The sequence below is a fragment of the Paroedura picta genome, chromosome 2 (genome assembly GCF_049243985.1).
Source record: "Paroedura picta isolate Pp20150507F chromosome 2, Ppicta_v3.0, whole genome shotgun sequence".
Lineage (NCBI taxonomy): Eukaryota > Metazoa > Chordata > Lepidosauria > Squamata > Gekkonidae > Paroedura > Paroedura picta.
The window spans coordinates 150,748,272-150,767,854 of record NC_135370.1 but is presented as its reverse complement, the minus strand read 5'-3'; the positions used below and the strand labels follow the sequence as shown (position 1 = coordinate 150,767,854).

The 19,583-nt window shown below is 44.3% G+C and overlaps 1 protein-coding gene across 2 annotated transcripts; it reads left to right on the top strand.

The window, feature by feature from the left end:
• The first annotated feature begins 1,162 nt into the window (after positions 1 to 1,162).
• LOC143830608 (uncharacterized) lies at positions 1,163 to 17,924 on the top strand. 2 transcript variants are annotated; one of them, XM_077323328.1, is made up of 13 exons: positions 1,167 to 1,678; positions 3,341 to 3,514; positions 4,331 to 4,436; positions 5,647 to 5,757; positions 6,342 to 6,570; positions 10,338 to 10,361; positions 11,632 to 11,754; positions 12,396 to 12,583; positions 14,561 to 14,760; positions 15,624 to 15,715; positions 17,002 to 17,056; positions 17,503 to 17,600; positions 17,690 to 17,924. In XM_077323328.1, the coding sequence occupies exons 1-13, from the start codon at positions 1,236 to 1,238 to the stop codon at positions 17,920 to 17,922; spliced, it is 2,076 nt and encodes a 691-aa protein (XP_077179443.1). In that variant the 5' UTR covers positions 1,167 to 1,235; the 3' UTR covers positions 17,923 to 17,924. The 2 variants fall into 2 exon arrangements, with proteins under 2 accessions (XP_077179444.1, XP_077179443.1); XM_077323329.1 differs by lacking the exon at positions 10,338 to 10,361 and having other exon boundaries at positions 1,163 to 1,678.
• The last annotated feature ends 1,659 nt before the right edge of the window (positions 17,925 to 19,583 follow it).

The following is a 19,583-nucleotide window of genomic DNA, read 5'->3' as shown; positions in this document are numbered from 1 at the left end:
TCCTTTTTGGAGTTCTTTGAAAGTGTCAACAAGCAAACAGATAAAGGTGAGCTGGCAGACATTATACAGGGGCTTTTCACAAAGGCCTGCCTCTCAGAAAACACTCATGAGATAAGAAGATGGGCCCCTCTTGTGCCTCAATCAGCAATTAGTTAAACAACCAGAAGCAGAAAAGGGACATGTGAAGGGAAGCTGTGTGGTACTGATATTCATCAACAGGAAAGATCTGAGTTAGTGGATCAGCCAAGCTGACATATAACACCACACTGCTCAGAACAGGTAAATTTTTTGGTCAACTGGGTGGGGGTAGTAACTTGGCAAAAGAAACCGTATATAAATGTAGAGTGAAATTTAAACATCCTAAATAAGTATAAACTGACGTGATCAGAACTGATGATGACCGAACAGAAATCTTGGCCCTGTGGTGAGCACCTCAATTAAAATGTTGCTGCAAAAAAACTGGTGAAAAAGCCAAATTCAAAACAGAAATTACTTGAAAGAGAACTGAAAATAAAATAACCCATATTGTAATGTCCTTATATAGATCCACAATCCCCACCTGTCTGTGGAATATTGCACACAATGCTAATGCCCCATCTCAAAAAGGTATCACGTCTGTTCAACCAAATTCCCATCTTCACAGGGCAAAAGCTTAAGTGTTTGAGGGTAGGGGCATAGGGCAACTCTTGCCAGGAAACTCAAGGCAGTACTGCTTGGCTTCAGCAGAGGCACTGGGAGCTTTGGCCTGCAATCTTAGGCACTCTTATCTGGAAAGGAAGTCATGCTGAACCAAGTGAGAGTTATTAAACAAACCAGCTTCTGAATAAAAATATACAGGAGACCATCGACAGTCCAGCAAATATCCAGTTCTACCCAGAAGCCTGGTAGCGCCTCTCCTTTGAGGGCTCAATAAAGCCAGAGTCCAGTAGCACCTTTAAGATCAACAAAGATTTATTCAAGGCACTCGAAAGCTCTCGGCCTGAATAAATCTTTGTTGGTCTTAAAGGTGCTACTGGACTCTAATTTTATTGTGCTACTTCAGACCAACACGGCTACTCATTTGAATCTTTTAAGAGCTGGGCAACTCAGAGGTTTCTACATAGTTACAGCTGTGGAGGATCCACCCAGAAGACGCAACGGAGCCCCGACGGAGTTGTCGCCAAAACTCAAACCGTGAGGTGTCTGATTCATGGCCGGAGTAGAAGCGCCCAAGGAGACCTCAGAGCACGCCCAAAATGTCTGCTTCCCCCCTCAGCTCCCCGGAGCAGCCGCCTGCGATTACAGAGCAGAGCTTCTCTTCCGCGGACAGTATCCAGGCGGCGCAGGGGGTCTTTCTTCTTTCTCCAGCCAAAGAGGTCTCTGCGCTCGGGTTGCCCCCAGTTAATTGGCTGGCGCATCCCCACTCCCAGGGGCCTCCGTCGGTTAAAACCCCGCTGTCCGTGCAGTCTCTTTGGCCAGCCATGCTCTCCTCAAGCGCCCTAAGTGCAGACGGCCCGCAGCCCCTGCGCCGTCGATGGAGCTGGACGCCCGCGGGCCTCTGGCGCAGGGAGGGGGCTGAAGCCACCGCGGCCGCCCGGAAGCCCCGAGGCGCTGCTGCCTGTGCTCAGCGGGGAGCGAAACTGGACTTCTACGTCCTTTGGTCTCTGCAGGAGCCGCCCCGTCAGCTCACCGTCAGCAGGTGAGACCTCCCGGTGTTGGCTGCACGTGCAGAAATACAGCGCCAGTTCCAAAAAAGCACGTTAATGGTTACACATGATCCAAAGAGCCTGAGGGCCTTCAGCGGTCACAATTATACCACACGCCATAACGTTTCCAACATAAAATAATGGACATTAACCAATTCTCGTCAATTAAGAAACGCATGTGCAGAAGGCCAAAGTTAAATTCTCTGTGTGTGTTCTCACGTGCTAGCCAAAGGCCAAGCTTAATGGTTTGCATCCATTATTGGGGACTTCACTTTTGTGACTCATATTACTACCTGCCTGGCCTTAGAAAGATGTTTTGTGTTGGAATAGTTATAGTTTATGTGTGTGTGATGTTATTGTGACCACAGAAGAAGGCCCCAGGGTCAAAATGTGCTGGGTGTTTTGATGTAATATTTAATCATTAGTGTGCTTTTGGGGGGGAATTGGACATGCAACATCTCAGTTGCTGCGAACCTGAATTTAAGTTTTTAATGATATCTTTTTAAGGTGTTTTTAATCCTAATTATGCACACTAGGTAATAAATAGTTGTATTTTATTCTTTTGTTTGATTGTATGTTCCCTTCTGGGGATTTGGTGGTTTCAACTAAGAGAAACCTTATTTAAATCATAAGGACTGTTTGTTCCTTGATCTGCAGTTGTTTTCTATCCCCTCTATCATGGCTTGTTCAGGGTGATTAAAAGTAGCTGTTGAATTCTTTTACCGTTATGCAAGTATACACAAGTTTGGTTCATACATGCAAGAGGATGAAGTGTCAGAATGGCTTGTGCCCCTTCACACAGCATATGGTGGATTCTATCTTTGAATGTTTACGTTAAAAAGAAAACCCTCTATGTGAATTGTAAGTGGGCTGACTTGGGTGACGTTTAGTCGGATATAAAGTTTATTTTGCACCTAATCCCTGCTGCATTCTCTGTATGTATATGTACATCTCTACATCACCATCACTACCATGCCCTGGTAAAAGAAAGACGTTTTAAAATCAACTGTGAAGACTAATCAGTTCTGTGCTGGTTTCACAGAAGGGTGTATCTTTCTACTGATTCGATTGGTTTATTGCTGGTTCCGGTTTTTCGAAGTAAGCAAGAAAGGAATGGATAGACGTCTCATACTAAAAAGTCCAGATCCTGCAGTGTGTATCGTGGTTTAATCAGTTGTTCATCGATAATGAACTGTAGGCTTGCAAAGAATTCTCTACAAGAGAGTTGGACTCTTAATTTGCAGAAACTGAGTTTGATTCCCTCTCCGCCATATGGAGTCTGCTGGGTGACCTTGGGCCAGCACCGTTCTCTTATCCCCATCTCCTTCACAAGGTGCCTATTGTGGAGAGGGGAAAGAAATATGATTGTAGGCTGCTCTGAGAATCAGGTAGAGAAAAGGAGGTGTTAAAAAACTTATACTTTCAACTCTTCACAAATTCATATGATCTAGGCAACAAAAGGTAGATCAGAAGAAACATTGCCTATTCTTTCTTATTTCTAATTTCCTGTATATATATATTTTGTCTGCTTTCTCTTGTGGGAGCACACCATGATTACAAGCAAAAGAGGCCTTAAAATAAGAAAATAGATTTCCACACGGCTTCACTCTAATTGATATGCGGTGACCCTTCCTTCTTTCCTTTTTTTGCCCAAGAAAATGTGGCCGGAAGTGTTACCAGACCCACTTGCCGCTTCCGCTGCCTAAACAGTTAGTGATTTTTGGGTTGGGTGATTGGAACTGTTCTCAGAAGATGAGCATCGCTGTGGAGATACTGGTGAATCCGGATGTTAAGTCACAAAGGATTGGGAAACTGGGGCCTGAAACCAGGTAAATTCTACATGCCAAATGAAACATGCTGCCTCTCTTGTGATTCTTAATGTGTAAAATCCTTTCCAAATTTATGGTGACAGGAGTTTTTAAAAAACCACCAGTATAAGGGGAGGGAATAAAATGAAAACCTTCCAGTGTGTTACCCCAGGCCATTTCCTCAGGGGTCATCTGCCCCACAGCCAGGCCTGTTGGAAATTGTGGGGTTTACCTGCTTCCCCACAGCATTGTGGCGCATTTGCATACCTCTTTAGGTGCCCTCAGATTTTTTCCACTCAAACGTGCTGTGCCATGAAGTTTGGGAAAGGTCACAATCAAGTTTGAATGGCTGCAAAATGAATGAGTGCAAAAGTCTGGATTTCCCCACCATGGCATTGGCCCTGTGGCAGCTATTTCTTTTGCCCATCATGGGGTGGGTTCCAACATTTTTTAAAGAAATTGGCAATTGAACATGATATGTGTCTATATAATATGTAAGCTATATAATATAACAATATGTCTGAATTCAAAAGAAAGACAGTTTGAGAAAGGAAGTCACCAGCCCTCTATTGGCCATCACAAAAGCAATGGAGAAACCCCACAGGCCTGCTCCCATATACCATCCAAGTCTGCGTTTGAATTCAGTCTTGAAGAATGAACTTAACTGTGCACTGTCCCTTATGAGGCCCACCCTGGCTGTTCTGTTCTTGTTACCCTCAAGATCTGTTGGGTAGTCTTTGAGTGCTGCATATCTTCTCTGTCCTCAACAGTTATCAAAGTAAAAAAGACATTATCCCAGAGTGATGTGAACAGTGATCTGTGCTTTTGCTTGGGCAGGTGTTTGTTATGGGAAGGTGAATGGAGGGTGGATGTTCTGATGGCTTCGTTGAAGCAGGCAGAGAGTGGTAACCCTGTTAAGCTGCTCTTGACAGTCAAGGAAAAGGTAAGAGAACTGATATCATTTCTGAGCCTTGTACTTGAACTGTCTGGATTCCTTTGACTTAGTCCTAAGCCCCAAAGTGGATGCTCTGAAAACAGCGTCCATCCCTGTAATAGCACTTTGATTGGGGATGGGAACATTTTGCTATTGAGCATTACCTAAAACCTTTGAAAAGTGCTTATCTGCATGCTTTCTAAACCATCTGTGTTTGATGGTTCTTTTCTTGAGTTCCGATGGGTTTTACTAATTACTAGGTTAGAGGGGATTCTGTTAATTCCCATGAATGATAGTATCACTTGTTGTCTATAAACTACTCAAGCTGTTCTCATGGCCCTCTTTCTGTAATGAAGAGTAGGAATTAGGGACAACCTCACTAGTTGCTTCCACACTATGACCCCTTTTTCACTGATAGTCTCTTTTCCACAACTGGCTTAATGTGAATCAGAAACACTGATTCCAAATAGCATTTACATAGAACTCCAGCAGTGTCTATCCCTATGGGCAAGACCTTATAATTATATTTACTTGTGAAGAAAGAGTCTGAGAGTGCTTCCATGGCCCCTTGATTAATGAATGCCTGCTAACTCTAAGTGGCTGTAGCAATCCTGAATAAATCTCTCACCCAACAGGGGATTTTAATTATTGCTTTTCCATTTGCAACTGAAATATTTTTTATTTTTCATGGGCATAATTTTATAATGGCATGATTGCAGAAATAAAGACTAATGAATGAAATTATTTTGCTGCAAAGAACTGAACACCCCCCCCCCCCAATTGCTTGAACTAGGAACTGATCATGAACTCATTCTGGAACTCAGCGGGAGTGAACAGGATGTAATTAAATAATATGAGAAGAAAAAGGAGGTATGAAAAAGGTAGCCCTGGAAAACCTCAGTGATCCTTTATTGGTGAGGACATAGGGAGCCAGTAATGCCGTTGTATTTTGTGTGAGGAAAAATCTCCACAAATCAGGTCTTTACTAAAGGAACAGAAAACACTGAAATGCAAAAAGCCCTTGACAGCATAGCTTGGCTTCTCCATAAACAGTGAATAAAAGAAAGATGCCTACTTCAGACTGACCACCTAGTTATGTAAGCAACCTCACTGTAGGCCTTGACTGTTTGAAAGAGCCAAAGGCAGCTGCTGACAATTTTTGTATTGAACGTTGGGTCTAGTGGCTTCAGCTGTCCTCATATCTGCATCTTCTCCTTAGCTGCTCAACAGCACCCCCGCTCACCCATTTCGGACCCCAGAACCAGGTCAGTCGCCTGTTCTTCCTGAAGAGATTGTTTCTGAAGTCAAGGGACCAGATGAGCCTCCTGGGGTATGTTGAGCTGCGAAGCTTTCTTCTGTGAGCAGTCTTGTTTGTTCTTCTCTGTTATTTCTTTCTGTCATTTGCATGAATAGTTGTGAACCTTAATATGTCCATATCAGCAATTATTTGAAGCATACTGAAATGGCAGAATCCTGAACCGAGCTTCTTTAGATAGTGTGTGTGTGTGTGGGGGGGGGGTGGTACTGTTTTTGCTTCCCTCACGTTAAAATTACATGCATATAGTATGTGCTACATTAAACCTTTCTCCTGTGTTCAAAGATACTTGAGTTTTTTGCATGGAAGAATATTAGAAGTATAACTTCACATCAGCTGTCTGACCAAATGGGTTGACGGCAATGTCCCTTGGAGTCTTCATAATTAATGTGTAGAATCCAAATACCTTCCTTCATAAAGCATGGGACAGCTCCAGCTTAGACGCTGTGTGCCAGTTGCAAAACAGGGTCCCATATGTTGTGGTTCTCATTGAAAGTTGCAGGATTCCTTGTAGCCAAGAGTTGCTCCCTTTCAGGACTACCCCTTCATTCTTCACAACTCATTTCCTGATTTTGATCTACTTCTACTGTGTTGGACAGGCTCAATGTCAGAGATCAGTGCCTATTAAAGAAATTGTGCTGGAAGAGAAGGAATTTTCTCCTGTACTGGAGACGCTGTTGATGCTCCCACCTCCAGAAACAACTGTGATACAACAAGAATGTGAGGAGGCCACACAGAAAACTTGCCAGCCTGGTCCACTTTCTCTGCAGAAGACCAGAAGGGTTCTCTTTGAGCCTTCAACAGCTAAAGGACAGGAGGAAGCGGAAGGTAAAATAGGTTCATAATAAAGGAGTAAGGGCAAGTTGTTTATATCTGTTTATAGCCCACCTTTATTATTGAGACTTAAAGTTGTATAAAAAACACATCCAATAGCATGGAATATTGAATAACCTATGCAGTAACAGTGCAAAAATGATCAGATATCAAACAGTGCAGTACGTGAAACTGTACAAATAGAAAACAATGTAGTAATAGCATAGAATGTCTTGACCTGGATAGCCCAGGCTAGCCAGATCTCATTGGATCTTGGAAGCAGAATTAGTCCTGTCTAGTATTTGGATGGAGTATAGACAGCTGTCAGTCTTATCATTTGCAGATAGTTTTATTCAGATGTTAGTTTGTGAACTTAAGTGGAGTGGATTTGTGCAGCACGTGGTGCAGTTGCTGTGTTTCAACTTACATTCAACTTATTCTGCGTGTACTATTCAACTTGCATTCAGAGTACTCTTTCTGCAATGTCTGTGTTTCAGAACCCTCTTCTCTGTGTCTTTATCTCCTTGGCTTGCCTTTCCTGCAATCAAAAATTAGTGAGCAAATGAAATCTGCAAAATGCACAAGCATGTTCAAAGAGGCTGGAGCTTGAACAAGTGTGAAATATAATGGAGTCAGTGGATATGCAAAATATCATAACAAAAAGGGTGCTGCTTTTTATGGGCATAGAATCCCAATATTTGTTACCCAAATCAGGCTCATCCAGTGCCTGGAAATAACATATGCAAATATAACATGCCTGGAACTAAAACATGCCCTCTAAAAATAAAGTTCTGATTGTTGATGTCATTTATGGAACTTTAGCTTATGAGGAAATGGTGACCTAGCTAACTCCTATGAGTAACCTCCTCCTCAAGTATTTAGATCAATCTAATTTTAGATTGCCCAGGAACTGTAGAGGTGCCTTTACACTATCAGGAGAAGAATACACCACTTGGCTAGTATTGTATTGATATTTAATTTATACCAATAATTGAGAAATAAGATTCCTTCATAAATATTTGCTTTTTAAGCTCAGAAGAGACATCATCATTACACAACAGTTCAGCTATTCAGAATAGCACAAGTATTAAACTAATAAGGCAGACATCTTATACCAACTGGCTAACAGGGTTCCAAAGACTGAGGCCTTGATCTTGGCTGGGGTACAGCTTAACATTGCTCCCTCGGCCAGGTCGGGGCCCTTTTGATTGGAGGCCCAGGTCCTGGGAATAGCCCGCATGGCATTTTACCATCTTCACCAGGCTATTGGCCACAGAGATCCATGCAACAGTCACCTCTGGAATAGATTTCTGTAACTCACTCTGTGCAGGTCTACCCTTGTCCCTGACCTGGAAAGGGTAGACCTGTGCAGGTCTACCCTTGTCCCTGACCTGCTGGTGCAGAACACAGCTGCTAGGGGGCCCATATCCAGCCTGTGCTGAGGCAGCTGCATTGGTTGCCAGTTGTGGCCCAGATCAAGTTCAAGGTTTTAATTTTTATCTTTAAGGCCTACACGGCTTGGGCCCTACCTATCTGAGACCGTTTATGCACAGGGAACTTCACTGCCTCAGCTCCTGTGCAGGAGCACAAATCAGGGGTGGATGATGTGCACCAGGCCAAATGCTCCCCCATATGGGTGCAGGAAGAACTGGGGCAACCTGCCATGACTGAAACTACAGCCTGCAGCCTGGCGTGAAACCTCCAGTGCATAAATGGTCTGAGGGACCACTTGTTGCCTTATGCCCCACGCAGGGCTCTTCACTCTGCAAGTGCTAATCTGCTAGAGGTCCCTGGCTCTAGGCAAGTGTGTTTGGCCTCAACCTGGGCCAGGGCCTTTTTGATCCTGGCCCCAACCTGGTAGAATGAGCTCCTAGGACAGGGGTAGTCAAACTGCGGCCCTCCAGATGTCCATGGACTACAATTCCCAGGAGCCCCTGCCAGCATTCGCTGGCAGGGGGCTCCTGGGAATTGTAGTCCATGGACATCTGGAGGGCCGCAGTTTGACTACCCCTGTCCTAGGAGATCTGAGGGCCCTGACAAAGCTGTCAAAGTTCTGCAGGGCCTGTAAGACAGAGCTCTTCCACCAGGTCTTTGGTTGAGGCCAGGGCTAGTAACAACAGGGGCCCCTCCTCGGGCTACACTGTAACATCATGCATGCACCATACCCTGAGGTGGTTGACTGGTTGGGGGTTGGATAGTAGGGGGGGATTATGCTGCTGCCTCATGTTTGTTTTATAAGCAGTTGACTGGGTTTTATTTGGGTTTTTATGTATTATGTAACCCCCCCCCCCACAAGTCCCTGGAGAGTGGTGGGCTAAAAATGTAATTAATAAATTGGTGAATGGCTGAGTAGGAGACAATGAGGTAGGAGAAGGGGAGAGAACATGGGGGTTGCCAGTGGGAGGGGAATAGAGAGGAACATAAGGTGCCATCCCACAGTTCCGTTCTTGATCCAATGACTGGCACCACACAACTGGGCCACAGTTTCCCTAGGTAGAGACTGCTGGGGGGGGGGGTAGCTTAAGACATAGAGGCAGATAATAGTAGTTTAGCTGTTGAGTGGGAAGGAGATAGAGTTGCCAACTCCAGGTTAGAGATTTTGGTGCAGAGGGTGGGGTTTAAGGAAGGGTGGAACTTCAGAAGGGTAAAATGCCATAGACTCCACCCTCCAAAGCAGCCTTTTCCTCCAGGGGAGCTAGGATTGCCAACCTTTAGTGCAGAGCTGGGGACCACATGCTTTCCAGATGACTGTGATAAATTCCCTTGGAGAAAATGGTTGCTTTGGAGGGTGGAGTCTGTGGCATTATGATGAAGAAAAGAAGAAGAATTGGTTCTTATATGCCATTTTTCTCTACCTGAAGGAATCTCAAAGCGGCATACAATACATTAAAACCTGCCAAGGTAACTTCCCTCCACAAACCTTGCCCACCCAAGGTGCCACTCTTACATTTCCAAGAATTTCCCAATACAGAGCTGGCAACTTTAAGGAGGAATTGATGTCTGTAGTTGCGAGATCCTTTGTCATTCCAATGCCCCCTGGTGGCTGGCAACTCTAGGAAGAGGGAAAGATGCAGGAAAAGGAGAGAGGTTATGGGGCCTTTCAGGAAAGGGGGGAAAGGAAGTAGTGGAGGAGAAAATAAGATGTTTACTGCAAGTCCTTGCATGGTTTTGCTTGTGCCTTCATACATGTCACCAGACATTACTTTATTATGCAAACAAATTTGGATAATTTAAACTAATTCACCAGCATTACTTGCATTTTTAACTACTCATAAAATATTCTTCTCTGTAGAATCTTAAATTGAAGTAGTGCGAAATGTACAAGTCTTCCTGTTTTAGCTTGAAAAGTTTAGACATCGGTATGTCCAGCTGCTTTGCCCCCTGAGGTTGCAGATTCTTTTGTGATAAGGAGAAACACTTGATGCAACTAAAAGCCAAGAGAAGAATTTTAGGAAGGGTGAATGAAGCATGAAAACTGTTACTCAAACAGCTGGTCATTAGTTGCATGAGCTAGGGAGTTTGTATGATTTCCTTTGATAAAGTTAATAGTTGAGGACTTAGGTCCTTTTCTTTGATTTCTGATGTGTTTACTTCAGTTGCATGAATGCCTAGCATTAATAGCTATGAGTAGACAGAGCTGTATGAAAAAAGAGGAGAGGAATTGGGGGAAGGATCAGTCAGGCCATAAGCTTATCAATCTTCCTTTGGGTTGAGGTGGGTAGTCCAGCACTTACGTATGAAAACACCATTGCACACTCAAGATTTGTGTGTTTTATCCACAGATTCAGAGGTGAAAGAGTTGCTAGGTGAGTACCTCTATCCTTTAGACCAGTGGTCCCCAACCTGCGGGCTTTGGCCCGATGTCGGGCCGCGAAGGCCATGGCACCGGGCCGCGGCTCCCTCTCCCCGCCCCCCCCCTGCAGTAAAAAAACTTCCCAGGCTGCAAGCTTGCAGCCCGGGAAGCTTCTTACTGCGGGAGGGCGGGGAGACGGAATCAGGGCCGGCCGTGCCCATGCGGGCGCGGCCCGCGGGTGCAGCCCGATGCGTGGGCGCGGCCCGCGGGCGTGGCACGCAGGTACGGCCCAATGCGCGAGCACAGCCCGCGGGCGCAGCCGATGCGTGGGCGTGGCCCGCGCCCCGATGCCCTGCCGGTCCCCAACCTCAGAAAGGTTGGGGACCACTGCTTTAGACCAGTGATTCTCAAAGTGGGCGCTACCGGCCCCTGGTGGGGGCTGCAGCGATCCAGGGGGGCGGTGATGGGCCACAGGTGCATTTGGGGGTGATGAATAACTATTAAAATTTTAAAAAATTAATTTCCAGGGGGCACTGAGTAATATTTTTTCTGGAAAGGGCGGTAGGCCAGATAAGTTTGGGAACCACTGCTTTAGACTTTCCTTGGGATTCTTATTCTGCCGGCAGAGATTCTTGTAAGTTTTGTTTTTCCGCAGCATTCTCCAGTGGGAGGAACAGAAATGAAAACCCCAGAAGGGACAGTGCCCCCAGAGAAGTGTTTCCTTTTAAGCTCAAGCTGTGCAGATCAGTGACAGAACCATACTTTCAAAGCCAGATATGGTCCTGTTGCGTGTAATGTTGACGGAGGGGGGGCATTTAAAGTGCCCAAGATATGGTTAATTTCTGGGTGGGAGACTGCCTTTGAACTCTGATTTCTGCCTTTGAACTCTGATGGATAAAATGCAGAATATACTAAATAACTGAGGATGAAATAGGAACCGTCCATAGTCTGGTAAATAAAATCTTATTTCATTATATAGCTGTCCTACTTGATCACCACAGCGAGTTTTAAAGTACAGCTGGTCCAATAGACATTTTATCCATGCTGTTATTCCTGAAAAGTAAATCGGTTATTACCTTGAGAAAAATTATTTTGCTCTGATTTTGTGTGTGGGGAGGTGCTGAACTGCCTTTTATTTTTCGTCCCCAAGATATGAAATATCCTGAATTTTCTGTTAATTACACTTCATAATTTTGAGGGCAGGGGTCTTCTGACCTACCATCTCAAAGTGAGGTTGAGTCTATCACGTAGTTCTGCTGACTATGTGAAATTTTGCTCTGCAGCATGTCCAAGTCCTCGGTGGTGTCATGCCATGTGCCTGAGTGATCCTGAAACAGCTGTTTTGATAGGTGGTGAAGAAACCAATCAACAGCTTTGCAAGGATGCTCTTTGGAAACTGGAAATTGGTGAGCATTTTCTCTGTGTTAGTGAGTGCAGGAGAGAATGAGAATATGGGTGAGAGATGATAGAATAAAAAAGGAATATTGAATGCTGTTACCTGGCATTTTGGACTTGGAAAGGATTTGGAGGAAATCTGAAAAGAATTCAGAGAGCTTTGGCCATGGTTGAAGGCAGATAACTCTGCTAAAGCTGTACTGGCTTACATCTGGTCAGTGCCTTAAGGGGAAACCTTTGCTGATTCTGCACATATTTTGTTGTTTTTTTTTCCATTGTAGATCCTACTGAATTCAGATTGATTTGAACTCGGGTCTCCCTCTATCCCCCCCCCAAATTGAAACAGAAAGTGTTCTGCATTTGATTGGGAAGCTCAGAGCTGGGAGGGGAGCCAAGTACATCAGGAGTGTCTTTCTTTTCTTGAACGAGGGGGGGGGGTAGGATTGTAGACAGCAGAGGAGGAGGAATAAATCCAAGAGGCAAATCTCTGCTGAGAGAGGTTATGGCTTCTGGAGCGCAGTCACTTTAAGACAGGGAGGGTTGCCTTGCAACTGAGTCTTGGGGGCCAAGAAGCTGGCTCCAGATTTTAACATGTTTATGGCTAGTGGGGCCTCCTGATTTTGCTCTTTGTCTTTTGCTGCTGACTTTGCAGATGACGACTTCTGGTTCCCCATGGACTTCCCAGGTCAAAATTTCATGCCACAGTGTCCACGGGGTCACACTGCTACCTATGACCCAGACACCAAGCGTATCTACATCTTTGGGGGCCTTAGGGAAGGGAAGCACTATAGCAGCATCCATGTCCTGGACACGACATCTTGGAAGTGGCTTCGCATAGCTGTGAGTGAGGGCTGAACCTATGACTGAGTAACTGAACATAAGAAGATAAAAACCAAAAGTGGGGGACGGACTAGAACTGGAACCAAAACAACCCAACTGGTAACAGTTAGGACCTACAAAGGTTGAATGTCTGTATTGTTGTTGAAATTATATTACTTTTATTTTGCATAATTTAAAAAAACAACTATAGGAATCAAAAAACTTATATCCAGCCCATAGGATATTGCAACCAGTAGGCTATGCACAATGTGAACCAATAGACCAACGTGTTTTGGTCTTTATAGGGCCTTCTTCAAAGGTCTGGTTTTAACACACACCAGTTCTTAACACATATAAAATATGTACAGAAGCCAATAAAAGCTTCAAAGTAAGCGTCTGTAAAAGATAAAGAATTAAACTGTTATGTAGATGTTATGTATTAACTTGGATTGTGTAGAATTAATCTGTTACCTCCTGATTCTGGGATTCAGTGCTGCTTAATGTGGAGGTTCCCCTCAGTCACCATGGCAAGGAACTACTGATAGACTTATCCTCAATGAATCTGTCTAATCCCTAAAAGCTGTTTATTCCTGTAGTCATTACTACATCTTTTGGCAGCAAATGTCACATTTTAATCACTCTCTGTGCAAAGCAGTGTGGGGTTCATTTGTTCTTGTGCTAACGTGGCTACAGTGCGGGCACACCTTTCTGACCCATGTCCAGCATGGCGCGTGATGTTATCGTGAGAACACTGCATGATCATCTTCTGATGTCTAACCTTCAAACATTAGACAATAGGGCTTGTAGTTAACAGTGTATCATTAACAATGTATCAGCATACAGCTGCGAAAACAGGCAGCTTTGCACATACACAATGGTAATTTTTATGTTTCAATAAAAAACAGCCTCTCGAGATTGGGGGGAGTCGCTGGACCAATTCCATGTATGTGTGTCACCTCAATTTGGCTCAGTTCTTCAGACTCCATTACTGAAAATAGGGACTGTAAAAATAGGGCCAATGAACACAGAAGCAAAAAACATATTTGAACTTCTCTCCCATCTCTCCAGCTTCCTTTAGCAATCTCTATTCTTTTATCATCCAAAGACCCTACTGCTGCTCTGGCTGGTTTCCATTTTGTTTAAATGTTTATTTTTGTCTTAATGCTTTTAGCAACCTCCTTCTCAAAATTTGTTTTTGCATGCCTAATTATTGACTTAATTTCTTTTACCAGAGTCCATGGTCTCTTCTGTTCAATTCATTGGGACAGACTTTCCACCTTTTAAAAGAAAACTTTTTACTTTTTATAGCTTCCTTGCATTGTTAACCATGAGGGCATTAGCAGTTTAGGAAAAAAAATACATTCACTTTCCCATTAGCGCTTTCCTGGGTTCTGTTTCCCAACCAAGCTGACTCAGTTCTGTGGGTTCTGTAGCTGACTGTGGGTTTCCCTACTTGACTCAATATCAGCCTGTCAGGCATCATCCATGAGTTCCCTATTGGAAATGTAATTCCATGGGGCGTTAATGTTCATAATCTACCCATGTAGTTTTCGTGAATCAAAATGGCCGCTTTGGGCAATGATCACAGTCTGAATTGGTCCGCTGTGTGTTCAGGAATTGAGTTCCAAGCTGCAAACTTGCAGCTAATATATGAATGAAAATCTGGTCTGGGAACTCAGAGCTAGTAGAGAACAGTAAAGGGTAGTTTGGCCTGTAAACTAAGCATTGGTTAGCAACAGAGTAGGTTCTTTAAATCCATTCCTCTCTTTCTAACCCTACAGCTCATCTAACTCCTTTTGTAAGCATTTCTTCAAGTAATAGAGAGGTGAACTAATGCCTCATTCATTTCACAGGTGAGTGAGCAGGTGCTTTGTCCATCAGGAACTTGAGGGGAATCATCCAGAAATGTCTGTAGTTGGAAACCCCCACCCCAGATTTTGATATGCAGGTCCCCCTAATATGCGAAGACTCTGTTGTGACTGGGAATTTCCTCTTCAGGCGAAGGGGAAGGTGCCAACGCTGTCTTATCACAGTGCCAACATCTATCGTAAAGAGCTGTTTGTCTTTGGAGGAGCGTTCCCAAAAATATCGTCTCTGGAGACTGGGGCCTGCAGTAATTCACTTTTCATTTTCAACCCTGAGTATGAGATCTGGTACCAACCGATTGTGGAGGGAGAGAAGCCTTTGCCTAGGTTTGGGTGAGTCACCTTCTAGCTTCCATATCTCAGAGAAATTTGAAAAGGAAGATTCTTTTGATTTGGGGGAGGGACCGTGGCTTGGTGGTGGAGCATTGGCCCTGCATGAAGAAAGTCCCAAGTTCAAGCACTAGCATTGTCCACTAAAGAGCCTTAAGTAGTAGGTGATATAGAAGACCTCTGCCTACAACCCTGGAGAGCTGCTGCCAGTCATAATAGATGGGGGGGAGGGTGTTGTGCACCATCCATTTGCTTCCAACTTATGGCGACTCTGAATTAAGGGCCTTCAGAATTTACCATTTATAACCTTTCAAATTGAGGGTTGTGGGTTCCTATTTGATATCTAATTGATGCCACTCTACATGTAGTTTAAACACATTACTGCAGGTCCTCTTCTTTGCTGCCAACAGGAAGCGCTCCCTGCCCTCCTCTAAGTGACAATCTTTCCAATACTTAGATAGCAATCGTGTCCCTTCCCAACCTCCTCTTCTCCAGGCTGAACATTCCCAAGTCCCTTAGCCTTTCTTCATAGGGTTTGGTTCCCAGGCCCTGGATCATCCTTGTTGCTCTCCTCTGTACCTCTCAATTTTGTTCACATCCTTTTTGAAGTGAGGCCTCCAGAACTGCACACAGGACTCCATGTGGGGGTCTGACCAATGCAGTATACTGTGGGGCTATGGCATCTTGCAATTTGGATGTGATGCCTCTGTTGATTACAGCCCAAGACTGTACTCACCTTCTTTACCACCGTATCACACAGTCTGCTCACATATAGCTTGAAGTTCACAGGTTTCCCAAGATATTCACACACACTGCTACCCAGAAATTCACTTGCATGTACTTTATTTGTGCTCTTTTTTATGTAGCCATTCCGGCACCCTGTTGAGGAACAAGTTGATCATATTTGGAGGCCAAATGAATTCTACATACCTGAATGATACCAGCATTTTGGATCTAGGTAAGAACTGGGCAGGGCCTCCCTCCTTGAGAGTTGTCTGAGTTTGGGTCAGGTCAGAGTCCTTTTTAAGGCAACTGTCTTCTGATAGGCCTAGGGAGGATAAGGGGAACAAGAGAGATGCCTGTTCACAGAAGATTACCTTGGTGGAGTACCTGGGAATTTCCTTTGATTCTCCAAAAGGTGAATCCCACATGTGGGAGGATGGCTGGTCTTGCAACAGAGCTTGTAGCTATAGAGAATGCGATAGCCTCTTTGGTTTGCAGTAACTACCCAAGTAGTGGTGCAGCAGGAATTGCTTCCTAATCAATCACGTTTTAATGACATAAAAAGCTCTATTTACCCTTGGCCCCAGAGAAGCACGTCAGACCTCAGCAAGGGCCAGAGCCTTCTCGGTCCTGGCCCCCACTTGATGGAACGAGCTCCTTGAGGAGATCAGAGCCCTGCCCAAACTTCCACAGTTCTGCAGGGCCTGCAAAAGGGAGCTCCTCCACCAGGCATTCGCTTGAGGCCGACTGACTCGGAACATCTGCAGGTCCCCTCCCCCCAGACACCCTCCCATGACTGAACAATTTGATCTCCCGATTGTTGTTGTGTTATTCATGTGTTGTAATTGTTACCAATAGATTGTTGTGATGTTCTGTTGAAAATTGTATAATATTATAGACTGTTATAATGTTCCATGTATATTTATGCAGTGTTCCATGTAAACCGCCCAGAGCCATAAAGAATGGGCAGTATAAAAATCCAAATAAATAATATTTATCACATGGCATATAAAAATTGTTTGAGTACTTGTGTTGATCTACAGTAGAAGTGCATGGTTTGAGTCTAATGGCACCTTAAAGACCAACAATAATTCCAGGGTATAAGCATTTGCAAGTCAAAGTGTTCTTCATCAGATACTTGCTGAAGGGAGCTTCGACTTGTGAAAGCTTCTGCCAATATAAAACTGCCCTTTGGGGCTAATTTATGACATGTAAGAACATAAATTTGCCTTCTGTTTCTACACGCAGGATTGCAGATATACTCAGAGGGCTGTGAACTGCTGGCCTTTTGCTACCTAAGCACATAAAGCTTCATTGTAGAGGTCAGAGGTCCCCACTAAAGCAAACCCAATGTAGCTTATTTCTAGCAAATGGTTTCCAATTTTCCAGCAATTTTATCACTGTAAGGGGAGCAGACTAGTATTGGGCCTAAATAAAAAGTATTTGAGGACCTGGTTGTAACAATATGCTATTATATAGCCTTCTGGAAACATCTCCTGATTATTCTTCCTGCCATTCCAGGTTTCATGGAATATACATCAGTTCCTTTTCTTTCAGGTCAGCCTTCTGCTCGCAGGTAAGAGCTACTTATGGGATTTGTAGCCATACTAGTGCCTAGAAGGGGAAGCCACCCCTGGGTCGTATCAGTCATTGCATGTTACTTCATCAGGTGGGTATCCCTGAATCCTGGGCCAGGGAAGAGGTAGAGTTATAAATTGGATGTGCTATTTTTTTTTGGGGGGGGAGTGCTAGTGGATGTTTCAGTATTGTGGTTTATGGTTAGATAAGGTCCTGGGGAAGTGATGCGAGTTTGGGTAGAGCTGGAGAGAATGCAGAGGAGAGATGTCTGCTTTGTTTGTTCCTGCATGTATTTCAGAGAGTTTCAAGAAGACTTCTTGTGCATCTTTGCCTTTTGCCACAATTACCCGTGTAGCTTTCTGCATAACTCTTGGCCATGGTCCCTTCCGTGAAGGCCATCTTGTAGGCTTTGTACTGACCAAAGGGACTGTCTTCTGATTGCAGTTTCCATGCTGCCATGTCGGTGTCTGATCAGAAAGTGCTGATAAGTGGGGGCTGTAATGCCAAAGGAGCCTTTCAGGATGCGTTCACCTTCCACCTTGGTAAGTCAGTGAAGAGCCACTTCTGCCAACACCCACTCTCCTTCAGACCAAGAACGAGTTTTCCAGCACCTGTCCCGTTTCCTTTGCAGATACGTTAACGTGGAGTGCAGTGGTGCACAGTGATCTTTGCTCCGTACCCCGGGCAGGCCACACGCTGTTGAACTTGACTTCCGCCCACTTGACAGACATGGATAAGGAGAGCAGAGGCAAGTGCAACCTGTGCACAGTGCTGGTCTTTGGGGGTTCAGACTATGCTGGAAAGTTCTACAACAGTACCAGCAAAATTGAGTTGGACCTCGGGGAGATGAAGGGAGCCTCCTAAAATCCAGTCTGAGCCAGGCCAAGCAAAGGTAGGAACAGAAAGACCGTGGATGTCAATAGAATGGAAGCAAAACAAACAAGGATTACAAATCACCACACACTTTTTTGTATCAAGTGATTTTTATTAACTGAATCAGTTGCTGCTCCTCCTAAGCCCTTTAAACGGCTCATTGGTTTAAGATTTTGCCTACTTAAGGGCTGAGGCCTGCTATGGAACTTGGTATGTGGTAATTCTTGAGATAAATTCTGATTAAACTGTCTTGTTGTTTTTTTAGCCAGTATTATTGCTGGGAGGGATGTCTTGAAAATGCTTGGACAGGAACTCTTAAGCATGTAGAAACAATAACTTCTTCTGGGTTCTTTCCCTGCCCAACTATCTCTTCTACTCAGCCAGTTTGACTTAATAGCTGCATATTTTGGAAACCTCCTTTCTTCTTTGTTATTTGTGTAATAAACTAGTTGCCAAATGCACAGGATTTTTGTTTATGAAGGATCCCTTGTTTCAGCCTGTACTATCTTCAGATCCATTTCCAGCTGTGAGTAGAAGCAATGACACTTCTGTCACTTTAGAAATTCTGCCCATTTGCACAACTAATCATAAGTCCCAGAATGCATCCTTTTCTGGTAGAAGGTTCTCTGTGGAAAATGATGCCCTGGAGAAATGTGTGCCTGATACTAAGAAAACTTGCTCTCTGTAAGCGGTGCTAACAACTTCCTTGTTACTGCCAATTTCTTGCTTCTGTTTCCACTGAGATACTGGAGAACACAATTTAGGGACATCATCTTCCCACACAAGACCCAGCAAAAATGTCTGATCAATAAAATGTCTGGTGGTTACGCGTTTTCGGGGCTGTGTGGCTGTGGCCTGGTAGTTTTCATTACTTCAAAACGAAGTAATTTTTAGCTTAAAGCCAAATATCTTTCATTGCTTCAAAACACAGTTGGAATCCAGTGGCACCTTTAAGACAGACAAAGTTTTAATCAAGGTATGATCTTTCATGTGCATACACACAAAAGCTTATACCTTGAATAAACCTTTATTGGTCTTAAAGGTCCCACTGGACTGCAACTTTGGTTTGCTGCTTCAGACCAACATGGCTACACACCTAATTAATTAATTCAGTAACACAGTATCAGAATTGAATGCACAGTCCAGGATTCATGCTTGTTTAATGTAACCTTGAAATCTGTCCCCTTTTTAACATGGACTGTGGACAAGCAATGCTGTTTCCCTCTATGTGGACAGAGCTGGGAAAAGCCTTTTCCAGGGACAACTGGGTGCATGACTGTTTAACCTATCTCCAGCGTGTATTTTCCCATCCAGCTGGGCCCTGAAAACACAGCTGTAAACACTGCTGCAGGAAAAGTGAAAGAATTGCACCCCTACTCACCCTACTTACCTTAGAAAATGAAACACTGGGATCAAGCACTTGCTGACCGAATAGTTTGATTTTCAAGGAAAAAAGACTACTTGGTTGGAACTTGGGCTGTTGTAAACTACTTGAAGAGATGTTGAAAATATTTGTGTTCTAGCTGGATCACTGGTAGATCCTGTAAAGCAGTGGTCCCCAACCCCTGGTCCAGAGACCGATATTGGTCCGTGGATTAGTCAGTACCGGGCTGCGGCTCCTCCTCCTCAGCTGCTGCCTCGGGGGCTGCCCT